Below are 24,305 nucleotides of genomic sequence, written 5' to 3'. Positions count from 1 at the left end.
GTGACCCCGAGAGAATAGAAGATCCAACCCAGAAGGGGAATGCAGAGCATATGTGCCTGCAAAAAGTTTGAAAGAACAATCAGGTTGATTAATGAACGTTCGAATGATGATGTCTTAGCACCATTCCATCCGCGTAACAATCAAGACAGCGCTTTTGGCCCAGAATTGCGGTTCGTTTGTTATTGCCGGCGCCAATCTTTTGAAGGTTTTGGCTTACAGGAAAAGAGGACAGAGAAGAATGCGGTGGACTGAATAGCGGAGAGAGGTCAATCTGTGGCGGTGGAGCGGCCAGGACACGGCAACCAGTTACTACAATACTGCTACAAACAATTAAACATATATCGTATTTAGATTATCTATTTAATCATCCACACCAAATGAGTCTTTCCACTTAATTCGCATGTTTCCACTCATACTTTTCCAGTTTTTCTTTTGCAAAGTAATTCTCCATTAGTTATCATAAACCCAACGCAAAATCTAGCAGGACGGCAACTCTAGCACCAGATTGAACTGCTACAACCACCGCGCAACGGTACCATCTATCCCAAAAGCACGATCCACCTATATCCAACCATAAAATCAGTCTATCAGTCATCATCTACCAAGATTATCCAGTATATGGATACAGAATAATGAAAATTCATCATATTAGGTTGTTAATGGTCAGGAAATATGATTCTCACAACTTTTTTTCAAACAACTTGTATTCTATATACAGCATTTTGGATCTATCAAAATGTTTAGCGTGCTGAGACAAATATATACGCTTACGAGGAAGCACATCATGACAATTGCCGCACACAAGTTCACACTTTGTATAACCCAATCATGACAATTCACACAAACATAAAAAAAAAAATCCACGAACTAGGACAAAAGACCGAACAAAAGATGAAAAATTGCATACCACAATAAAGATGCAATGCTACAATGTAGACATAATTCAAGTTACAGAAGTTCAGCCATACATTCTACCGTATCTACCAGCAGCAATAGGAAAACCATGAAAAGGCAATAATGCATAAGATCCTTGTCTAGGAGTCCGTCACCCTATAAAGTGGTGTATCGGTCTACTATAATGTAGGCATAAAAAGTCAGTTGTTCAGCTACATATTCTGCCGTATCTAACAACAGCAATAGGAAAACTATGAGAAGGCAATAATACAAGAGGGCATTCTCTTGGAGTGCATCACTGTGTACTAGTCCATCCTGAGCCCATTTAATTTAGTGCAACTCTCTTATTCTGTTTCCAGCAAATTAAGAACAAGCAATATTCGCATCTATTGTCCCATTCCCCATTTACAAGTCAAATCCAACCTGATCTAATATGGACCAACACTAAATTAAGCATCAAGCAATGAAATTGACAATGCAAAGTTCAGACTTGGTGGTTGTTTTGTTGAAGGAATGTTGGATCGAAGTCTCTTTTCATTGTTTCAATCACTTGATGGTAGCCAAAACTAACATACAAACGGATGATCAGCAAATCCAGAGCTGGAACTGAATAAACCAATGATTGAGAGAACCCAGCATGGAAAAAGAGGATTAAATAAACATGGTTAAAACTATTTATAAGTTCAATTTTTGATACCTTATTTGCTTAAATCATTTATTAATCACGTAAATTAATTTTAGCTTTTTCCAACTTTTGTTTAAACAATAATCTCATATATGATATAGTAACACTAAAAAAAATAATTAGTTTTGAGTCTATGGTATCTTCCAAGTATTCGCTGTAATGATTTGCAATATATTTCAAATGTCTGTGCACAAATATTCTCACTGGAAGAACAAAGTTCTGTCAAGTGAATAACTTTCAATGAATAAAAAATCGAAATTAAAATAAATAACTTTGTTACACTCTATATTTTCCATCACTCATCTGATACTGATTAAAATTGCAAAGGTGTTTCACACCTAGGAATCTGCATGATGGCATTAAGCTGATTTTTGCGTGCATGAAGCATATGAAGCTGATCCGGCAACTCCATATGCCAAGAGGAGAATAGTGAAAAAACATAAATATAGGCGAGCAAATTCAACATCAATGGGCAAATATGCACGTGATGAGTGGAAGTAATTAGGTTAACAACATAGTAATCTAAATCTTGGGGTCAGCTAATGACTATTAGTGCCCAGAACATCCACTTGTTGCAGACAACGTCACAACACACTGTTACGCCACGAACATCACATGATGCTGACAACGTGGATGACGAACATAACTGAAACATATTGGTAGCTCCTATAAGTGGAAAGGGAAAGCAGTGTTGGCTAAGATCAGTTCATGAAATTGTGGCTCAAACCATGAATTTTGGTAAAATCCAGTATCGTGTTTTTCTTCTTTTTAATGACCCTAGATGGAATAAGAAAGTTATAAAAAATGCTCAGGATAAATTGGAGTATTTCAATGATTCTGACAAGCTGCCACCATGATAATAATCAAGCTTTCAGATGTGTCAATAAAAGAGGAACAATTTGCCATCTTCCCCTAGTAACAAGCTTACTATTTTCAGGAGCTATTCTAAGCATTTTATATATTTTAATAATTTAGCAATATATAGACACCATGCGTTACCAAGTCCACCATGCCAACATCCTACAACTTGGGGATTCATGCTGAGTGCTGGCCAGGCTTTCTCTTTTCCAAGATGAACAGAAGACTCCAATATACAATTAACTACTTGATTTGCAGGATACATGGGAAAACCAAAGCAGACAAGACTTATGAGCATATAAATATCACAAAAATTCAATACAACATGCTGACAGTAGAAAATAAAGTATGCAGCATAATCAGAAGGAAAATAGTACAAGAATTAATCAAATTTAGAACTTCGCCACATGTTGAGCTATAATTGTGCAATTGCAATAGTTACTCAAACTGCAGAAACCAGTAAGAATCATTTGTTTTTCAAAAATCAAAACAAGAAGATTAATTACGAAGTAAATGGCCTTGTCAGAAAAATAGCTCAACAATATTGGCTTCGAACATGCAGTTTCTATGCATGATAAAGATGATTAAAAATTCAGCCATTCAAACAATTTCTCCGTATTGAACCTAAGATTATAGGTATACACATTCATATAGGTCACTGCATTCGCAAGAAAAGGAAAAGTGCCACCATAAATAGACATAGTGTGTTTGGTCATGAAACTGTATATAATATAATTGATGGGCCAACAAGAGCTCTATAATTACTTTCCCAACATTAGGCAGTAATTTCAAGTCAACAGCTCAGAATCACTATCTTAGCATGACTATAATAGAAAGATAAATCATATCAAGAATTAATACGATGAAATGCATAATAATTATGCTCAAGTAAGTTTCTTTCCCCAAAATCTTACTTGCAATAACTGGATGTAGAGCAAGATTTTACATGTACTAGCTGTCAAGTTGCAACGGTATCAATTTTGAAACATATAAAACATAACATCTATTCTTACAGCACATGTACATACACTGGAACGACTTCCATAAAGGGAATTATCAGCTTGGCATGACTATGAAGCTATGATGTGATGGAAGCTTATAGCACCCCGATGCATATTTACGAAGTCCACAAAACGAGTCCAGCTGCCAATCATCCAGAGGTTAAACCAAAAAAAAAACAATGTAACTAATCACATTAATTACATTAAGCATAGCTTTTATCATAATTGCTAAATCTTTCTGTGGAAAACTATAAAGCATGTGCGACTTTCACCTGATTTGAGGTTCTAAAGGTGGTTCTGCACATTGCCAGCTCTACCAAGTCTTACTTGAAAATATTCTCATCTATCAGTCAATCACAAAACTGTTTTAGTTTCAACCTCAACTACAGGAAATAGCCAGCAACTTAAATCTTGGAGATTTAATATCTGCTAATGTTGTTTCCTTCATCAATGTCAACATTCTAAGTCTTAACTTGAAAAAAAAATTACATAAATGATGGTTCCTGTGATACCTTGTAAGAGTTTTCAACTGGAAATGTACTAAACTTGCACTACAATGATCACCATATGAAATCCTAGGAAGAGTACCAATTACTGGATATTAGCTACAAACAAACAAACAGTCGGCTCTTTTTCCAAGTAATTAGAACTCCTACAAGACAATAAAATCATCCAAACAAAGTTAGGGCAAACATTACCAGAAAATCTAGCAGCTAAGTCTGAACTAGGATGCCACAAAATACAGCTCAGGAATCCTCATTTATCCACTTCAGCTGCCAGAATAAACACAGGTTCCATCAAACAGTCTGCTATATGAAAGGATATGCTCACACCTTATGGTGAATATCTCATTCTACAGAACATATGAATGCATGGTAAAAAGCAAAAGTCAGATATTCTAATTTAATGACTGATAGCCTTCTTTGCTCTGAGAGATTCTAGGGCCTTTTCTCGCAGCTCGATCTCAAGCTTCTTCTGCTCCGACTCTGTTTCTTCTATGTCACCTAGATGAGGATGCTTTCCTATGGCACCATCATCATTTGATCCATCAGCATCATTATAAATTTTCTCCAAATCTGAAGGGGGAGTAACAGTATCCACAGACTTCACTTTATGCTTGCCTGCACGACGTTCTAACTTTCTGCGATGCCTCTCTTCACGCCTGCGACGCCTCTCCTCCTTGCGTAGCCTTTTCTCATCTTTCCTTCTTCTCTTGGCCTCCTTCTTGTCATCTATCTGAAAATCAGACTCAGAACTGTCGTCCAAATCTCTTTTATGCTTATCAGACCTTTTGCGCCTTCGCTTTTCCATCTCCTGGTATCTATGGGCACCAATTTCTTCAGAATCAGAATCATGGGTATCGAACTGGTTGCTCTGGTCCACCTTTTTCTTGAACTTTTTATCAGATTCTGTTTCATAACGTGATTCCCTATACTCATCACTTTTTGAACGTGATTGTTTTGCAGCTTTAACTGCATAACCATCACCATAGATGCTCTTCACTGTGTGCTCATTGGATACCCTTTCCTCTGAAGATGCATCTCTCACATGTTTCTTAGCCAAACGCTGTCTATCATAGAAGTTATCTGGTGGATAGCTTTCATCTACTATTCTTCCAGGACCATATTCTATTTGTTCTGGTGATTGTAATACTAGCCGTTTATGCCTTTCAGGAAGATCTTCTTCACTGCCAAACAAAATGTCAAAATCATTACTAGATGTTTGTTCATACATATCCTACAGTTCACAAGAGTACTAGATAACACAACTTCAGCGAAAATAAGTTGGATGCATAGACCTCTCAATTATCAAAGGGATCAGCGCAATGCATCCAATATAGAGTAGGTGATGTATCAAATACAGACCAAAAGGATCTTATTGCTGCCCTGTATGAAAGTGGACATTTTCAAGATGGATGCAGTTTCTGAAAATGTATGTGACGAATGAAGTATGATAAGACTAAATTAAGGAGAAAAGACTCCCTATCAGTAAAGTTGCAGGGAGCCCCAACTGTTTCCACATGAACCCACTTTTTCCATTATAACTGCTGAATTATATCACATTAGTAGTGGGAAAACTTCTGAGAGAGCTTGAATTCAAGCAGGCAGCTACGATTGAAGAGCTTGCTTAGGTGGCAGCAACAAAGGCACTCTCCAATAGCTTCTCCAATGCAAGCTTCCCAAAAAAAAAATTGCCTAATATCATGTGAACTACATACGAGAAGTATGTTTCACAGCCATGTGTACATTAAATGTTATTCAGACCCTTTAATTAATCCCCACATACCCGCACCCAACACTTAGAATTGGGTATTGGTATAACACCTGTGTCTGCAAGAAAAAAAAAGTTTCTAATAGAATAGAGGGATCTCCTTAGACACATAGCAACACCTGATACTTGTACAAAAGTCCCTGTAATATTGTCCACAACTAGCAGATGCTGCAAAACCTGTTTACTCTGAACCTTGTAGATTCCTGCAAGTTAAAGGACCATACTCCAAAAGCACCTATTAGCTGCTCCTAACCAAGCAATAGATGCACATTTCGTGCATTGATGTTTCCTTATTTTCATATAGATTTCATTAAGTACTAGTTAGTTGCTGGAATAGACTGCATAACAAGAGACCTGAGAAACTCAACCAACAACTTATAGACATCAACCAGAACAGGTTGATCAATACACATTCATAATAGGAACTTCAAGTCAACTATATAGTTTCGCTTTACTGACCCTTACTGCTCCATTCAAGATGTCAATAAACGTCAAAAATGAAACAAAAATGAATGTCTAGACTTCTGGAAGTACACCATTGTTGGTACAAGACATGACGAGCTCTCAAAATGTGTAATACTTATTTCTCTAACAAAAACAAATGCTGCAAATATGTTATTTTACCTTGAATCAATCTCCCAACAGCCTGTTCCATGATAAAAAAAAAAATGAAAATGCATTTGTGCATGCACATATCAGAATGCAATAGTAAGGAGGAGGAAAGCAGAACAGAATGGATGGGCAAACTGCCACCATTAATAAACAAAAAATGAAATGGGTAAACAAGTGAGAAGAGAGATGGAGGAGGCAAAGAGGTTGTGATCACCTATTTTCCTCATGTTCCTTCTTTCTGATTTCCAAGTTACGAGCTTGACCTTGGGCAGCTGGAGAGTAGTCATCAGCCAATCTTCCAGAAGAATACTCTTGTGGACTGAAGTCCTTGGCGTGGGAATCCTTTTGCTGCACATTAGCAGGTGAATCTCTTCTTTTCTTGCACGAGGAATCAGACCTATGATAAGCATCCTCCCTAAAAATTAGAATATCCATGCAAACTGTAATAAATATGAGAATTATTGAACTTGAAAAATTTGAAAGTTGAGCAAGAGATGGTAAAAATAAGTTTGACCTGCCATAACTGGGTTGTTCTCTTTCTCTATTTGTTTCTGGACTGTCACGACGAGGCATCTGTCTTCTAGTTTGTTTAACAGGACTCTCCGAAGGGCTACAAGATCTTTAAAGAAAAACAAAATATAACTTAATCAGTAGAGGAAAGGAGAAGAAGCACTAGATATTCACACCACATGAATTATTAGAGACACAGACCTAATTCCTCTTGGGGCTATTCTTCGCAAACGGGATGGTGACTCTGACTGATTTGGAGATTCTTCAGATGTTACACCATGCTCCCTATCATGAATGTCATTTTGATTTCTTGAATCACGTTTGGGAGACCTTGAAGAAATTGGAAGTCGGCGTGATTCTGAAACCTTGCGTCCTGAGACAGGGCGTTCAGTCGCTGCCCTATCCACGGTATGATGAACAGGTAACTTTTTTTCACGAGACCTATAGAGATTGGGAGATGTGTGATAAGAGTAAGTGTATTACAAAGATTTGCATGTCTTCCTCTCAACAAAATACCAGAAGGAAGATGAACTGAATGACAGAGATGCAAATAAGAACTACCTCTGAGATGTGTATCCATCACGATAATATTTGGAATCAATGCCCTCAATACGGTTATCAATCTCCTTGCTCGAACTCTGAGATGGATATGACGGACTCCGGCTCCTATATGGACTGCGCCTCCTGCACAAATACTACCACGTCAGATGCAAGTACATTAGCACAGCTAATCCAAACAAAGCAGTAAACAATATGCATCAGAACCTCTTTCTTTGCCGTGGAGATGTTTCATAATCCCTGACACGACTTCTTGGTGAACACAGAGGTGACCTTCTTCGGTGCTTTGGAGACCTAGGTGGGGGCGATCTTCTCCTTAAAGGAGATGGGGATCTGCGCCTTGCTGGTGACAAAGACTTGCGTCGGATAGGGGACCTATAACGAGAGGGAGAAGGTGATCTCCTGCGGACTTGAACTGGAGACCTACGACGCAAGGGAGGAGATCTGCGCCATGCATATGATGGAGATCTTCTTCGTGCATAAGGAGATCTCCGCCGGACAGGAGAGGGAGATCGGTGCCTGGAGAGTGAAACTGATCTTCGCCTAGTATGAGGTGATCTTTGTCTTAAAGGTGATCGAGCGTACCGTGGTGAATGCCTGCGGCGAGGAGAAATGGACCGTCGAGGTGGAGATCTGTATCGCCTCTCAGAAGATATAGACCGTTTGGATGGTGAGCGATGCCGCCTCTTAGGAGAAATTGAATACCTTTGAGACTGAGACGAACCAGATACGCTCCTTGATTTACGTCCTTCCCTGATAGAAGGAGCCATTTGTCAATTACGCTTAAACAAAACAATCAATGCAATAATAAATTATAAAGTACATAAAAGATAAAAGCTTACTAAGCTAATATTAAATCATCAACAAACGACATCATAAAATAATTCTCATTTCAAAAACTTTATTCTTTTGCAGAACAGAACCAATAATCATAGTTATGAAGAACACTTCCCAGAACATGAATTGACAAATTTCACGAAGTATGTACCATACTCTGAAGAGGATTTTTTTGGTAATTTTGGTCCATTTTCATGGCTGGCCACCAAGAAATTGATTAGGCATGTTTCACATTGTGGCCATCATACCAAAATATCTCATATTGCAAAGTCATGATATGCAATAGATGCTAGAACTACTCAAATATCTGCCATTGTCATGTTCAAATAATTTTAAAGGTCATCTTACTACAGAATAGGTTGCTAAAATCACAAACAATATGAAGAAAGCATGAAACTGATAGGAAAAAAGGAAGGAACTTTGAGTAGCTCCAAGATTTTGAAAACGATTTGCTGAATGATCCACTTGGAGAAGGTGTCCGCCTAGAGGGAAAATTAAAGTAACATGTTAACGCTATCAGCTATCGGTAATAATAGCCATAATAAGATAAGCATAATATTAAAAATCAAACCGAAGAAAGGTATTAATGGAGAGTGGGAAATGATCATTTGAAAATGGAGATAAAGAGTGCCTAAAGAAAAAGGGATAATTTAGTTTGTGAAAAAAACTAGCCCATGCAACAAACAAATGCATAACGAGCACTTCAGCTGCCTTCATATTATTTATTAATGAGAGGCATACGTAATCAGAAAGCCAACCGATTTATGCCCCAACTCAGAACCAACAAATACTAAACCGATCTTTACCTCAGAGAAAAATTGGTAAAAAGCATAAGCTACAATAAATAGTGGAAAATGCTTACATGCTGAAAAAGATTTACTAGATATACTTAAGTAGGCAACAACATAATGGCTCCACCACACTTAATACATCAAGTAAAACATGCCAAACAGTTCAATCATCAATGGTACTTCATGACAAAATGACAAAGCACTCCACATAAACAAGATAATAACAATTCTCAAAATAAAAGTGAAAAAAAGAGAGTATGAAACATCTTCTGTGCACAATTCATCAGCATGCAAGAGAGAGAGATGCATACACATAGCGTACAGCCACAGTCATTCCAGCAAAGAGCAATTGCTACAGATGCAATCTGCAGTACTTTCTTGCAAGTGGAATTAAAGAAAATATAATGGCATAAAAATAAGTCAGGAGAAAAAAGTTTCTAGAAGCACATCAAGTCAATGTGTATACGGAGCAACTTGTTTCGAATTTAGAAGCTATCCTAAACCTCCAAAGCAAACAAATGAATTATCCTTTTATATTGTAGGAAATTAAAATTCCTGCATGTAAAAAACCTGACACAAATTTCCAAGCATTAGTTATCATCCATGCCACATAGGACAAAATACAACCTTCTTTTATTTCCCAACTTTCATTATTCCACATGAAGTGGAAACAGGACAGATGGACGGAGGGGATCGTGAACTACGGAAGCAAAAGAGAGAATACAATTCAACTTTTTGTTCATTTTGAGAAGTGATTCTCAGTTAACACTATCGCCTTGGAACTTAGTAAAAGAGTAAATGGGACAAAGAAGCCATTTAGTTAACAAGATTTAAACATAAACCATAAAAAATCAATCTAATCCAAATATATCAACAAATAAATGGAAAGTTTAACGATAACAATGTCAATCAGCTAACATCATATCCTATGACAAACAAGAATCTAGTTTGCCTTTAATAGATGGCAAATTTTGGGAATCTAATGAATGATAGGAGAACCGAAAAATATAACAAATATATGCAGATGTTTCTGCTTTTCACCACAATCAGAAGATGTCATTCAGCATATCTTCTATTGTAAGTTCTGATATTTAGTGACTAATCATGAATTTAGAACCCTTTGCTCTATGTCTCCGTCTACGCATGCCTAGAAGCCCTATCATCCTCAATAAATAGAGTGATCAACCAGATTATATGCACAAAATCTTTTAATCTTTCTCCCTCTCGAAAGGAAACTGTCCAGTCATCTTTTTCTATTTTAAAATTATTTTCCCTTCTCCTATGATTTGGGAGCATATTATTTCCTTTTCTATCAATCAGGAAAGCGTTTTAATTAAATCTTACTTCCTGTTTTCTGATCTTCTTTCATTATTTCTTTTCTGCTCTTTGTTTCTTAACCATTCCCCGACTATCTATGATCATGTACACTAAGAAGTAAGAACCGAGATGAAAGCTATTTGTTCTATATAGCAAGCTCGCTAGCCAAAAATATTCTCGGTCCTCCTATTATCCCTCTTTAGCAATGTTTTTCTGCTACTATCTACCTGCCCTCCTCAATTCTCCACCTTCCTGCCAAAATTTTAAATCTGGATATCTCGATTATCTCAGTGGGTTCCTGATACCAATATAATCAAGACATCAGGTTACTTCTCCACCGCAATCGAGGGTGGAAATAATTTAGAAAAGTTAAAATTTCCATTATCAAGGATGATGTCTGGCGACCGAAATATCGGGAAATCAGCAAAATTTCAGCCAAGACATGAGAAAAAGAATTAACTTCCTTCTAAGAAGACTAACTCCGCTTCTGTTCCCCTCCCCTTCCTCCAAGCCAGTCCCCACCACCACCATCCATGGATAGCTCATCTTCCTTTCTCATAAGACCATCCAAACTCACCTCACCTTGAAGAACCACCTCTTCCTTTGATTTCCTCCTTTTGTTCCCTTCTCCATTGAGCCCTTCTCCTACTTTGACACCATCCATGCTGTGAACCCACCCACCTTTCTTCTTCGCACCTCCCCATCATCTACCTATCTCCTCCCAAAAAAAAGGAGAGAAAAGAAACTGAAACAATCCATTTTCATCTTCATCACCACACCATGAACCAGATCTGGCCATCAACGGTTTTAGACTCCAACAGTCATGGCCATGTCTAGCAGTCCCAACCTTCTGTCCTCAGGATCTGACCAGAGCAATACCTGAAGCGCTGAACATGAAGTTGTCTTTGATTTTATCATTAACCCATAACGCATTAATAAATGCAATTAAAATATCTTAGACAATACAACCCACCATTTTAACCAATGTTTCAGGAGATATCAGTTCATATCATCAGGTACATTTGGGTTGATTTTTGAAACATCTCGTATCAGCCGACCGATACAAACCAAGATCTTGGCCAAAATAAACGCATTGCCCTCAGCCTAGATAATAATAGCAATAAGAATGACTGGAAGGGTAATATGTTGGAAAAAGAGGTGGGGGCAGAAAAAGGAAATTTGGCGGCTGGGCGGAGGGGGATAATCTAAAAACAGCTGTAAGTTGTTGCATAGATTACTCAATGCTTCAGTATGATGTCTGGCCATATCTACAAAAAACATAGAACTTACATGCTTAAATGTTGAGCACTTGCAAGGGTAAAATTAATGATCAAAATCTTTATAAACCTTAGGAGGAAAAAGAAGTTTATATGACTACATTAAGATCAGCTGATGCATGCAAGGTTTTGAAGAATTTTAACCTAAACAACTGTAACTGTGATCAGATTGCTCCTTGAACATGACATGAACTGCTGTCTTGTATTAACGATAAGAGGGGAGGGGGGATGAAAGAAGGCATGTGGCTGCTTACTGGCTTTTTGATCTTGAATCGTGCCCAGTGTCCACTTCTCTATCATCCTCAGGGTGAACACTAAAAGCCATTCGCGGTGATCGCTTTGAAACTGAACCCAAAACCGCAGTAGAAGACCTCGACTTGTCAGCTGCCCCGTCCTACAGTAGTTTGAGGTAAAGAAGGATATGAACCCAAATAATCGGAGAAGGTAGCTGAATGGCATAGAGACAAACCCAAGTCAAACAAAAAGATTCCTCAATTAAACAACAAGAATACTTGCTCAGACAAGTTAAGTTACCATCCTCCTCTGTTTCTCTTGTTCTAACTCTCTTCCCTCTTTCTCTTTTCTCTGTTGAATTTCCTGAGCAATTCTATCAGTCTCCGCCTACAAAACATCAAAGAGTTAGATAGTTCAGGACACAAAAGCACAACAGAAACAACAACTCGATGCTAAGAATTTAGAGAAACCTTTCTTTTATCTGTTTCCTCTTTCTTGGCATCCAAAAACTGCTGAGGAACCCCGCTGGCATTATTCTGAGCACTAAGCAGTAGACCCCAGAGCTCCTTCATGAACTTCCCAGTATTTTTCTCCATAAACCCAGTAAGCTGGATCTGCATCTGCTTCCCGTCCACCTCCTGTTTGATATAATTTGATTACAGTTAATCATAATTCTCGATGAATGTGCATGAAACAGTGATGGTACAAACCTTGCCATCCAGAAGACCATAAACAAAGTTAATGAGGACTTCGTCTTCGAATCCAAGGAGCTCAGTCACCCTCGTTGCGATCCATGGCCTTATCACATCCATCTGTACCTTCGTCATATCCACCTACGCATCGAGCATAAAATAACAAAAAATCAGTTCCAGACAAATAAAACGGAAAAAAGGGGCTCTTTTCACGACTTCGATCTCCTACCAAACCATAAAAGCTCTAGTTTGATCTGATGGTCTGTTGCCCGCCTTTCCCTTAAAAAATTTAAGAAAAAAAAAACTAGTTTGTACTGAAAATTCTAGAATTTACAGGGAACAACGTACGGTGCTGGCAGGAATTTCCAAATCATCCTATTCTGCCAAAACCCTAAAGTCCTCATGGAAGATTCCGTCAAGTAGATACTAGATAACGGACGAACGCTAAAGGAAATCAAAAGATCAAAATCAGTTTGTGGAATCGACGCACTAACCACGTGATCGAGCTCCGGTGCGAATTTTTGTGACTTCAAAAGCTTCGCTTGCTTGTTGGAGAAGCGAGCGTCCTGATCCGCCGAGGTTCCCTGAAATCGATGCCAAGAAAACCGTTAAAACCCTAACCCATCGCTAGATTGCAAGACATTCGAACTAAGGCGGCGAAGGAGATCGAAGGATAGACAGGATAAGGGAGAGGATTCCGCTCACCCGGAAGAATCCACCCGACATCTTCTAGGGTTTTGCGAAGAACCGGAACGGCTTCGGCACGAGGAAGGCGAAGGGAAGTCACGCCCACGCGCCTCGGATTCTTCCGCTGCAAGGGTTTCTTGCGGAAGCCTATCTAGGGGTCCAGGACAGCGTTGAGGGGGCGATCGCTTATTTATATTTCTCCGTACGAAAAGGCCCTGACTGCAAGTCCAAAATTACGAAAATGGTACCGTCAAGGTCCAATCCGTGTCTTCCCGCTGGGGCTAGGGCTCTGGTATTGCGGTTTACGAGCAGGCCTGCTTGGGCCTCGCTGTCCGGGGTTCGGGCTACCCATCGCCTTGTACAGGCCGAAGGATAAGCCTATTCAGCCCATAGCCTCAATCCAACTAAATTACATTTTTGTAAAGCATATCAACAGCATGGTAACTGGTAAGATGTCCATTCCAATAATCTATTTTTTCAGACCAAAAAAAAAAAAAAAACTTCCAATATGACATTCAGATGTGTCAAACATAATGTTCCTTTTTTTTTCTATTTTGATGCAGAGGAGGCAAAGTGGTAGCAAGTTGGACTTGCATGTCTTGTTTGTAATTAGCATGGAGTGCTGGGCCATCCAAAGGATATTGCAAAGGTAAAAGGTCCATCCATCGCTGCTAGGTTGATCCAGATGAGGATAAGTTCTGACTAACTAGAAGGCATGAAACTATAGTAACTTATGTATCGATGATTGTAAGACAAAAAAAAATAGTGGAAGGCAGCATAGTAGCAAATTGGACTTGCATGTCTTGTTTGTAATTAGCAATCTACTGGATGCTGCAAAGGCTGATATGTCCATATGTTGATGCCAGGGGGCAATACAATTAAAGTTCTCACTACCCAGAAATCAAGAAATTATAATACTTATGTAATTATGATTGTAAGGGAAAAAAAAAGGCTAAGTTGTAGATTTATATTTATGGATTAGTAAAGTAGGTATGATATTTACCAAGGTAGATATTTCCTTTCTAGAGTGCTTAACACTGTTATGTTTGATCAACATTTCTGTACTAAATTTTTCGTTAAAGATGAAGGATACTTAGTTTTGCAATTATTCATTATAGATTTACTGAAATCTGATATGTGCAATATGTGTAAGAGTGTGTTAGCTTGGAAACTTGAATCTACTGCATGAATGAAAGAAAAATAAATAAGGTGGTGTCTCGAGTTTTGCATGATTTGTGATCGCAGAGGCGGCTCTAGAGTTAGATGTTAGTTGTAAAGCTAGGCCCAGAGGCTTTCCTATTATATATGTGGACTATGTTATTTTTCGAATAATCCAATGTAACTTCTATCTATTGCAATAGACGCAATTGCAAGGTTTTGCCTGATACAGTTGATATAACTCATTGCTTTAGATTTAGATGTGATAGTTACGAGTGTCGATGCATGATTTGAAAATTTGTCATGAGCAGCATTCCATAAGTCAAATAACATCACACAATGAAGGAACTAGGTCGAGAGGATTCGTTATCTATTTCCTACAATGTATTATAATCAAGATACTTGTTGATCCTATTAAGAACCCATTTGTTCTCTTGCATTTAGCCCAAAGAAATATATGTCTACATCACATGCCAGTGCTTTAGAGGTTGTCAAAAGAGGAGAAGAAGGTGAAGAGATGGGAAGGGACGGAAAGAGAGAGAGAGAGAGAGAGAGACATACCAAACGTAACCTCATCAGTAAGTTGTCACCATAATCTTATGGCATCAGGGCCAGATAGTGGAGGCTTGTCTTAAAAAAATAAGAACTCTTATATTTAGATAGTAAATTCTACTGTTTTGTTTAAGATTCCTATGACTCATCTGGAATTCACTGGTCCTGTAGGCATGAATCCAGCGGATGAATATATATATATATATATATATATATATATATATATATATATATATATATATATATATATGAATAATAAAAGTTGTGTATCGAGCTACGTGATATATGCTTTACCGGAGGAGCCTTAGATCGAGAGGCCAATCGTAAGAAGCTAGCCCCAAGCCTTTCATATTATATACATGGGCTATGTTTTTTCTGAACAATCTGATATAATTTGTCTATGTGCAATTAAAATGATCCATATATACCCTTTTTCTTAGGAAAAAATGTACTGAGAAGATTTGCATGGTAGCAACCAAAACTATGATTGGCAACGTACATCTTTATTCTTGGTAATAAATGCTTGAGGTTGGACTCCCTCTCCTCTCAGTATATATATATATATATATATATATATATATATATATATATATATATATATATATGTAAGTAAATGTAAAAAGAGTTGGACTTGGTTATACTCTAGTTAATTTTCAATCATATCTACATTGAACAATGAGAGTTCTATATATGTGATCTAATATCTTTAAACTGCTTACATATCAAAAATAATATAATTTGGAGACCTTTAACTTATGCATCAAATAGTAATATATAAAATATTATTTAGACTATCCAATTTTTTGTCTACTTCATACATAGGCTACAAGTCTCCAAATCATATATTTTTGGTATATAAGCAATTTAAAATTAGTAGGTCACATCCAATGGCTCGAATAATCAATGTGAGATGTGCACCATCCAATCTAGATTTGACCTGATCTGAATGGAGATTCACTCGAGTGTAACTAAGTCAAGCGCTCTCTCTCTATATACATATATACATACATACATATGTACATACGTACATACATACATACATATTTAAAAATAATATAATAAAAAATGAAATTGAAAATGCTATGAAAGGTATGTCCTCTGAAAAGTTACATAGTCCGGATGGATTTCAACCATTTTTTGTTAAATCTTTTTTTGCATGTCACCAAAAAGGATGTTATTGCAATGGTTAAAGAGTATTTTAAGATCGCAAGATACGAATGGATTGGAAAGCTACATTCATCACTTTGATACTTATGAAAGTAAATTTACAAGCCTATAAGTTTTCTTGACCTTATAAATGTTGCTGCTGAAGTCTCAGTGAATGCTTTTGCTTAAACACATCCTTCATCTGATTGTTAGGGCATTTTTGTTGATGGTAGAAATATATCTGATAATATATTGTTAACCCAAGAAATCTTTCATTCACTGGAAAAGGCTCCAAAAACAAAAGCTCTAGTTGCAATTAAAGTTGATATGGAAAAAGCCTACGTGGGAATTAATTAAAATTTTCTATGGCATGTCTTAATGCATTCTGATTTTCAAAGAATATATATACCATAGATTCAAGGGTGTGTAGTGATTTTAGTGAATGATTCTCCAAGCAGATGGTTTGGCTCTTTCACGAGGGTATGACAAGGCTACCAATATTTGGCCTCTTTCCCATTCATCATGTGCTTTGAGATGCTTTCTTTATCTCTTTAGGAAACATATTTAATGAAAGGATTACTATAACGGCCCAGGACCTCACATAAAAATGCTAGCTAGTCTAATGTATTATTTGGGTCCCTTGGTTCTGTATAAGTATCTAATATGTGGCCAATATATAGCCGATGTAGGACTAAATATACTTATGCATGGATCCTCACATACTCTTTCTGTTTCGACATCCTCACCAAGCTAAGAGTCCAAATCTATTCAAATCTAATCACAAGTACCATGATTGGCTCATGTTGCAGTATCCTCTAGTCCATATAGGCGATGGCCCGAGTCTACTCTGATATTATTTCTTACGATCCAGGATCCCATCCAAAAAGGCTAACCAGAAGATATTATTTCGGTCCTTAGTCTTGTATAAGTACCCAAAGTTTACCTGTGCATAGTCGATGTAGGACTAAATACATGCCCACGCGAATTCTCACAATTATGATATATCAACCTATCACTAATAGAATATTTTTTTTATGTACTTTTTGCAAATGACTGCTTCTTGATGACCAAAGCCACCACCCAGGATGCAATTAGGCTCAAGCAACCAATAGAAGATATTATTACACCTCTGATCAACTTGCAAATTTGGAGAAATCTCGCATGTACTCCTTTATATGTCATAGCCAACTGTCCGGTTCCTTTGAAAGTTAATGATAAATTGGGAATGGAATATATATTATTCTTGTGGGGACATAGTGCAGAGAAGAGGAAAAATCCACTTTTAATTGGATGGGTCAATCCGCGCGAGCCTAGAAAATATGGTGGTCTTGGTTCCTAATCTCTAGAAGACGAATTGCATGCTTGAAATAGTTGCTGATCAAATTATACTTCAATCCTAGAGCTTGGGGAGTAAACTCATCAAGGCAGAAGAACAATTTCAATGGATCTTGGGAGGAGTACAAACCTGCTAAGAAGTGTTCTTACATATGGAAATCCATTTGTCAAGCAGCCTCCTATAACAAGGATGGTTTTACTTGGGCGATTGCTTCTAGAATGGAGAATTGGAGATTGACCTTTCTAAAGATCCTTGGCTTTCAAAATATGCCTCTTACTAGCCTTCCAATGGCTATCAAAAATATTTCCTATGCGGGGCTGATGTTGGGCGCATATTGTATCTTCTTTGAGGAAGACTTAGCCATGGTGATTGAATGGGTTCGGAGTCGGAGATGTGGTGCGGAGATGAGGTCGCTGTTCCATGACGTCTGGAGATTATTGGGAGAATGTGTCTTCTATCAGGCCACGCGTGTATACAGAGAGGTAAATGGTGCTGCAGACTACGTTGCCTCTTATGCAGCCCACCACTCTAGAAATTTTATCTAGGCGAACCACGGGGCAGTGCATGTGCCTTTATATAGTTTTTTATTTTTTGATCTTGTTGGCCATATTTACGTCCGTCGAATGTGAGCCGCCGTTGGATATACAAAAAAAAAAAAAAAAAAAACAGATCAACCGTGTCACTAGAGAAGTCCCTTTTGTATGAGTTAGCAACCAGGCAGCCCGTGGCCTGGCTGCCCTCTCCGTATATATGGGTTGCTTTGATGGAAGATCCCATCTGAAAGGCATCTTTGAACGTAGGATCGGTATTAAACCCGTGTCAGCAATAGTCATGCCGTGTATGGATTAAGAAATTAACGAGACAAAGCCAGAATGCTCACAACGTCTTCGATGGCTTACGTATTTGCAATTCTAAAACCAATGGCAAGGCAGTCGTAGTGATGACCTGAGGACTAACTTCGGTGATAATGTCCACAAATCGATGCCATGCATGGTCACATCTGATAAAAAAAGTGATAAACTTGAAGACAAACGGAATTGGGTGCTCCCTACAATCACGTCATCACGAGATCACACAATGTCGACTGCGAAGCTATTTTAAGTTACAGAGATAACAACGCGTTTAGACCACGGCGGGGCGGAAACGCTGGGAGATAGCTGATTAATCGTAGGCCAAATGACCTTCAAAGTTCTAACGCCAGAAAGCCTCAGTCATACCACTTGCTTTCTACAACCCTCGGAATTTATTATTCAGGTAGGTTGACCAGAAGGTGTGGATGCAGTGAAGAAACAAACAGAAAGGGGAATCCAACCTCTGGAAAACCGGATATCAAGATATTACAAAGCTCACATCTCTGACCAGCTGATAAACTTAATTAGTAATTGCTATTTTTTTTGTTTTCTAGTGTTGAACTTAGAAGGAGCGACCTCACGACCTCTGTGTGCCACCCCATATTTCAATTAGAACAAAAATCATGTTGGACGGACACTAGAGAAAGAAATATCAAGCGAGCTTCCTATTTTGTCATATGTTTGCTAGTATCCATCAACCCTAAAAGTTAGAAACTCGTCCAACTAAGAAAGTCATCAAACCCATGATTAAAAAAAATCAAAAAAAAAATCGTACATGGCGTCCTCTTTCTTCTTCATTTCTAGAATATACTTTTTATCGATATACACTGCATGATTAAGCGATACGTACCAAACAAATTAGTCGTCTACCAAATCAATACGCATCTAGAGATACATAGTTAGGTAATATGCACCAAGCAAACTAGTAATCTAGCAAGTCAATACATATTTTTAGATAAATCAATACATAGTTTCTAGAATATGGTATTCAGCAGTACACAGTGTACGGTTAGATGATACATACTTAACAAATTAGTCATTTAACAATTCAATATACATTTTCAAAAAAATTGATACACAATTTTTAGAATATCATATTCACCAATATATACTATATGGTCAAATCATATATACCCATCGACTTTCTGATACATACTACAAGTTTTTTTGATACATGCCCAACAATAATTTAATACACACATACATGTAAATTGATATACAATTTTTAGAACATACCATATGATCACATGATACATCAAACAAATTAGTAATCTAACAAACTAATGCATGTCTCTAAATAAATTGATATACAACAAGAAATTATGTACATACCATTTTTTTTAATTTAACCAACTCTTATGTGCAAAAGATACTTAAAAAAAAAGTGATTTAGAGAAGAAGAAACAGACTCAAAATAAAAAAAGAAATCCTCACGGATAGAAAAGACGGCTAGATAAGGAAGGAGACCTATGGAGAGGCCTAATGAGAAAGAAAGAGGATGCATGTGCAATTTCTTTTTCTTTTTTTTATTTTTTAATTACGAGATTGACGATTCCGTTAGTAAAAAAAATTCCTAACATCTGAATTTCTTCTTTAAGATGAGCACTATAATAAATATGACAAAATAGGAAGCTAGACATTTTGGTGGCCGCTCCATATGATTTTTATTTCTTCAATTATAGATAAAATTTGGTACAATACCGCAACAGCCGGACCCAAGCTTACGCCACGAACTCGTCACTTAGTCTAAAGCATCACCAATATAAATTGAGGTCGTGTCAAGATCCACCAACACACAAAATCGATAAAAATCGAAATACTACCTAAATGGAGTTCATGAGATGGATGGATAGGATTGGAGGTTACCCTCAGCTAGCTGGCTATTGTCCGCCATTCAAGTTAGGCGTCAACTAAATGTAATTAAAAAAAAAAAAAGTTTGGGCCTTTTTTGGTGCATTTTTTGTACCGTAGAATATGGTACCTGCCACGTCACCTATTTTCGAGACACTGTTTGCATTCATTTCATTAGTACAATATGCGGTGCGTTGCAATGACGAAGGAGAATTGTCTGTCCGAGATGGATTACGTGACGGTTATCTAGAGGCCGCGATTTCGTTTCATTAAAAAGGCGTTTGTCTGGTGCCGACTACCTCCAGCTTGGCGGTAAACGCCCGCTATTCGCTTCCAGTTCCTGGTTCGCCGATGTTGCCATCAAAGGTTTCCAATCCGGGACCATTCCGTATGAACTTCCCGCAACCGCGTCGCCGAGAAAGCTCTTGGAAATGGTGACCCCCAGCTCCCCCTTCCTCAAATAATAACCCGCCTCCAACCTCCCAAGTCCCAACCAAACCAACACCAATAATTCCATAACAAAAAAGAACCCCCCGTCGATCGATCTCGTGTCTGGCCAGAGAAGGAAAAAACGACGGAAGAAAGGAAAGCCGTACGTGCATCACTCGCGTCTCGCCTCGTCTTGCCTCTGTTCCAATGGTCGTCGTCATGGCCTGGCTCGCCGATCTGCGGGCCCGAGTGGGAACCGGTGACCGCGGCCTCCGCCGCGACGACCCTCCGGGCGTCGTCGGGATCCTCGCCTTCGAGGCTGCGGCAACCATGGCCCGCCTCGTCTCCCTCCACCGCGCCCTCTCCGAGCACGAAGTCCGCCGCCTCCGGTCCGAGATCATGCGGTCCCAGGGCGTGGCCTACCTCAACTCCACCGACCAGTTCCTTCTCTTCCGCCTCGCCTGCGCCGAATTGATGGATGACCTCGACCGCGCCGCCGCCGCCATCTCCCACCTCGGCGTCCGGTGCCGCGGAGCCCTCCCGAGAGGCTTCGCCAGCATCTACGCCGACTTTAAGGCCGGCGGAATCAGTACCGATCTACGCCGGCTCGGAATGGGGTCCACGCCGAAGGCGGTCGAGAAACGGGTGAGAAAGATGGAGCGCTACGTCGCGATGACCGCGAGATTATACGCGGAGATGGAGATGCTGTCCGAGCTGGAGGCGTCGGAGCGGAAGATGGAGCAGCAGTGGAGGCGGTACAGCGGGCCGATACCGATGCAGAAACATATCGCCGCCGATCCGCTCCGGCTCGAGATAAAGTCGCAGCGCCAGCGAGTCCGGCGGCTCAAGGAGGAGTCGCTCTGGAGCCAGAGTCAGGACAAGGTGGTGGAGCGCATGGCTAGAGCCGCCCTCTCTGTCTTCGCCAGGATCTGCGCCGTCTTCGGCCAGTTCGTGCCGGGGCTCCCTGATAACCGGGTCAGTCTCAGACCCCGAACCTACCCGATATTTTTCAGCAAGCACTCGTCCGGTCCGATGGAAAGGCCGATACCGAGAGAATCAAATGTCAGAAACTCGGCTCCGATATTTAGAACGGCGGAAGCGATCACCAAGCCATATGCTGACTGGAGGAAGCAATTGGTGGCGCCTCCGACCACGGTCGGGGGATCAGGCCTGGCTCGTCGTTATGCGAATGCGATCGTACTGGCGGAGAGGCTGCATCTGATGAGGTCCGGCGGCGATGGGTTGGACAGCGAGGAGGCCAGGGAGGCGGCGGCGGTGAGAGAGGAGCTGTATGGGCTGTTGCCGGCGGGGATGCGGGGGACGGTAAGGGCGAAGCTGAGGGAGTGCTGGAGGAAGGACAGCGGGGTGGTGGATCAGTGGCTGGCGAAGGGGTGGAAGGAGGCCGTGGGGCGAATTCTCGGGTGGCTGGGGCCGGTGGCGCACGACACCGTGTGGTGGCAGGAGGAGCGGAGCATGGACCGGCAGCAGCGGTTCGACACGAGGCCGAGGTCGCTGCTACTGCAGACGCTGCATTTCTCCGACAAGGAGAAGACGGAAACGGCGATCGTGGATGTGCTGGTCGGGCTGAGCTGCGTTTGTTGGTACGACGAGCGGCGGCTCGAGTCATTGAGGTGTTGAACTATATTTGAGAACCAGGTTCCGAAGGAGACGAAGCTCAGATGAACAGCGGGACTTAGGAATTTGTTAGGGCACGGGGAATTGGTAAAAGCATTCATGGATTCATGTCTGTGTTTACCCATTCCCTTCATTGCCGAGACGGAAGTAGTAGGAAAATAACGCGAACTTGTGATGATTGATTGATTCAATATAATAATACTTGATTCGGACGTTGGTGCTTACTTGGTCACGCGTCCGCTCGCTGCTGCTTTTTTTTTTTTTTTGTTGTTGTAAATCGGCGGCTCACACTGGCGAGTGTGAAAAAGCTTTTTTTTCTTTCAATCAGGTCAAACTACACCATCATCGGTATCACAACGGCTCGTTCCTTCTTTGGACTCCGGATTGGAAGTCGTGTGTCTCACGCGCCAAAGCAGTGGACCGGTCAAACTCATCTAATCATGTTTGAGCACCACAAGCTATCATGATATTGTTCCGCGCTTGCACTGATTCGATCGTCTCGATCCAAAACAAGCGCGTTGTATCTGCGTCGTTCATCTTTTGGATGCGACTTCCGCTGTATTCCCGCTTGACTCCACATGATCAGGACCATGAACGTGCGACTATTAAAGCAGCTAAACAATAGTAAGATTGGAAATAGTTCCTCCGTTGTCGCCAGACTAACTGATTCGATAGGTTGTACAGGAAAAAAAGATCCAATTCCCTCATACTACCAAATGATTCAAATATGCGTGAAATATAACACTTGCAGTCAAGTAGAATGGTGTTAAGGACATGGATGATCGACAAATTGATTAGGCAAATCCGATGGGTCAATAAGTCTCAGATAATGACAAATATGGGTTATCTAAGATCATGCATGTAATGCATTTTATCTTGAAAGGCGATTCAGCCACGGTGATAATGTTGATTCAAGGAGGTTCAAGGGGCGTGAGTATGGACCACCTCTTGATTCGAGATATTGAGATGATGACAAGAAATGAGGTGGCCTTTCAGGCCAAGTATGAACTTAGAGAGGTCAACGGGATGGCCGACTGGGTGGCGGCCTACGCGGATCACGACTCAGGGGAGCTGCTACAGACGTTTCGTAAGCTTGTGTTTTTTTATTTTATTGGATGCATTCGCACACGCATTATATGATGAACCCATAAAAAAAACAAAACAAAAAAAAGGCTGGATGACCTAAAAAATATATATGGATAGTGTGTTATAACTTTCTTGGTGCAGTCGCACAAGCATATATCCATATCAATGCCAAGCAAGAGGATCAATTAAATCTTTCATGTTCAAAGATCAAAGCTGTCAGGACCGAATTGCAGCTTATTCGCCATTTTTGATCCAAGCAGTGCTCTTTTTTGTTTTGAGTGATGACCTAATCATGGCAAATGGAACGTAGAGTTGTTGCCATCTGAGGTTCCTTGTCTTTTTTATAGGTGCCATGCACCAAGGATAGTGTTAGTGGAAATGTGTATTCATATCCGAGATTTTGCTGTCTTTAAATTATTAAATATCTTTTTTCCTGGCATGTTCGCTCATGAAGGGTTCGTGTTAGATGGATATTGTATCCCATGGAGTAGATATTTAACTTGTACTCATTTATTCTTATTTTTTAAAAAAAAATATAACAAGTAAAGATATTTCCTTGAAAAGCATAACAACGTCAAGGATAAGCACCTTGGAGATATGCAAATTCAGCTACATGATGAGGTTAGGGCATAATATATATACGATAGGACTTCAAGTGGATACTTTGATGATGACAGACATTGAAGTAGCAAGACACCGTATAAAGAAATTCGTCGAATCGGATCAAAGATATATACCTTCGTATGGAGCATCGTACTATAGGGTGAGTGAAGAAAGAGATGACCAAGGTGAGCTATTATGAGCAAGCCGAGTGAAAACTGATTGTGTCAGCTTTAAGATCGAACGAGTATAGCTATCAATCTAATAGATAGTAGAGAATATGGCCATTATGATAATGAAAGTAGTAAAGGACAGCTAGCGCTAGACTTGCTAAAAAATCGAGTGGCCCACCCAACCCATCTGAGCCCAGACCATTTCAAATGGGTCTAGGCTTGATTTTTAAGCGCAACAGTTTGGGCTGGGCCTAAAATTTAACT

General features: G+C 39.7%; 2 protein-coding genes across 6 annotated transcripts; one reads left to right on the top strand and one right to left on the bottom strand.

The window, feature by feature from the left end:
• Positions 1–330: 330 nt before the first annotated feature.
• On the bottom strand, positions 331–13,382 carry LOC103715678 (serine/arginine repetitive matrix protein 1). 5 transcript variants are annotated; one of them, XR_005510860.1, is made up of 17 exons: positions 13,243–13,382; positions 13,032–13,121; positions 12,556–12,678; positions 12,316–12,483; positions 12,146–12,232; positions 11,866–12,005; positions 7,597–8,142; positions 7,393–7,515; positions 7,033–7,272; positions 6,836–6,940; positions 6,536–6,736; positions 4,560–5,125; positions 4,137–4,460; positions 3,951–4,013; positions 3,711–3,781; positions 3,466–3,580; positions 331–561 (listed from the first exon to the last, which is right to left on the bottom strand). XR_005510860.1 is itself a non-coding variant. In XM_039124090.1 (12 exons), the coding sequence occupies exons 1-12, from the start codon at positions 13,261–13,263 to the stop codon at positions 4,342–4,344; spliced, it is 2,628 nt and encodes an 875-aa protein (XP_038980018.1). In that variant the 5' UTR covers positions 13,264–13,382; the 3' UTR covers positions 4,110–4,341. The 5 variants fall into 5 exon arrangements, 1 of the variants encoding a protein (XP_038980018.1); XR_005510857.1 differs by having other exon boundaries at positions 4,137–5,125; XR_005510859.1 differs by having other exon boundaries at positions 4,137–5,125; positions 6,536–6,718.
• A 6,996-nt stretch (positions 13,383–20,378) lies between these two features.
• Positions 20,379–22,406, top strand: LOC103715676. Its single transcript, XM_008803391.4, has one exon. It carries the CDS (start codon positions 20,755–20,757, stop codon positions 22,183–22,185), a length of 1,431 nt encoding a protein of 476 aa, XP_008801613.2. The 5' UTR covers positions 20,379–20,754; the 3' UTR covers positions 22,186–22,406.
• The last annotated feature ends 1,899 nt before the right edge of the window (positions 22,407–24,305 follow it).

The sequence above is a fragment of the Phoenix dactylifera genome, chromosome 3, assembly GCF_009389715.1.
Source record: "Phoenix dactylifera cultivar Barhee BC4 chromosome 3, palm_55x_up_171113_PBpolish2nd_filt_p, whole genome shotgun sequence".
NCBI classification, from domain to species: Eukaryota; Viridiplantae; Streptophyta; class Magnoliopsida; order Arecales; family Arecaceae; genus Phoenix; species Phoenix dactylifera.
The sequence above is the reverse complement of the archived record's forward strand: the minus strand, read 5'-3'. Positions and strand labels throughout refer to the sequence as shown.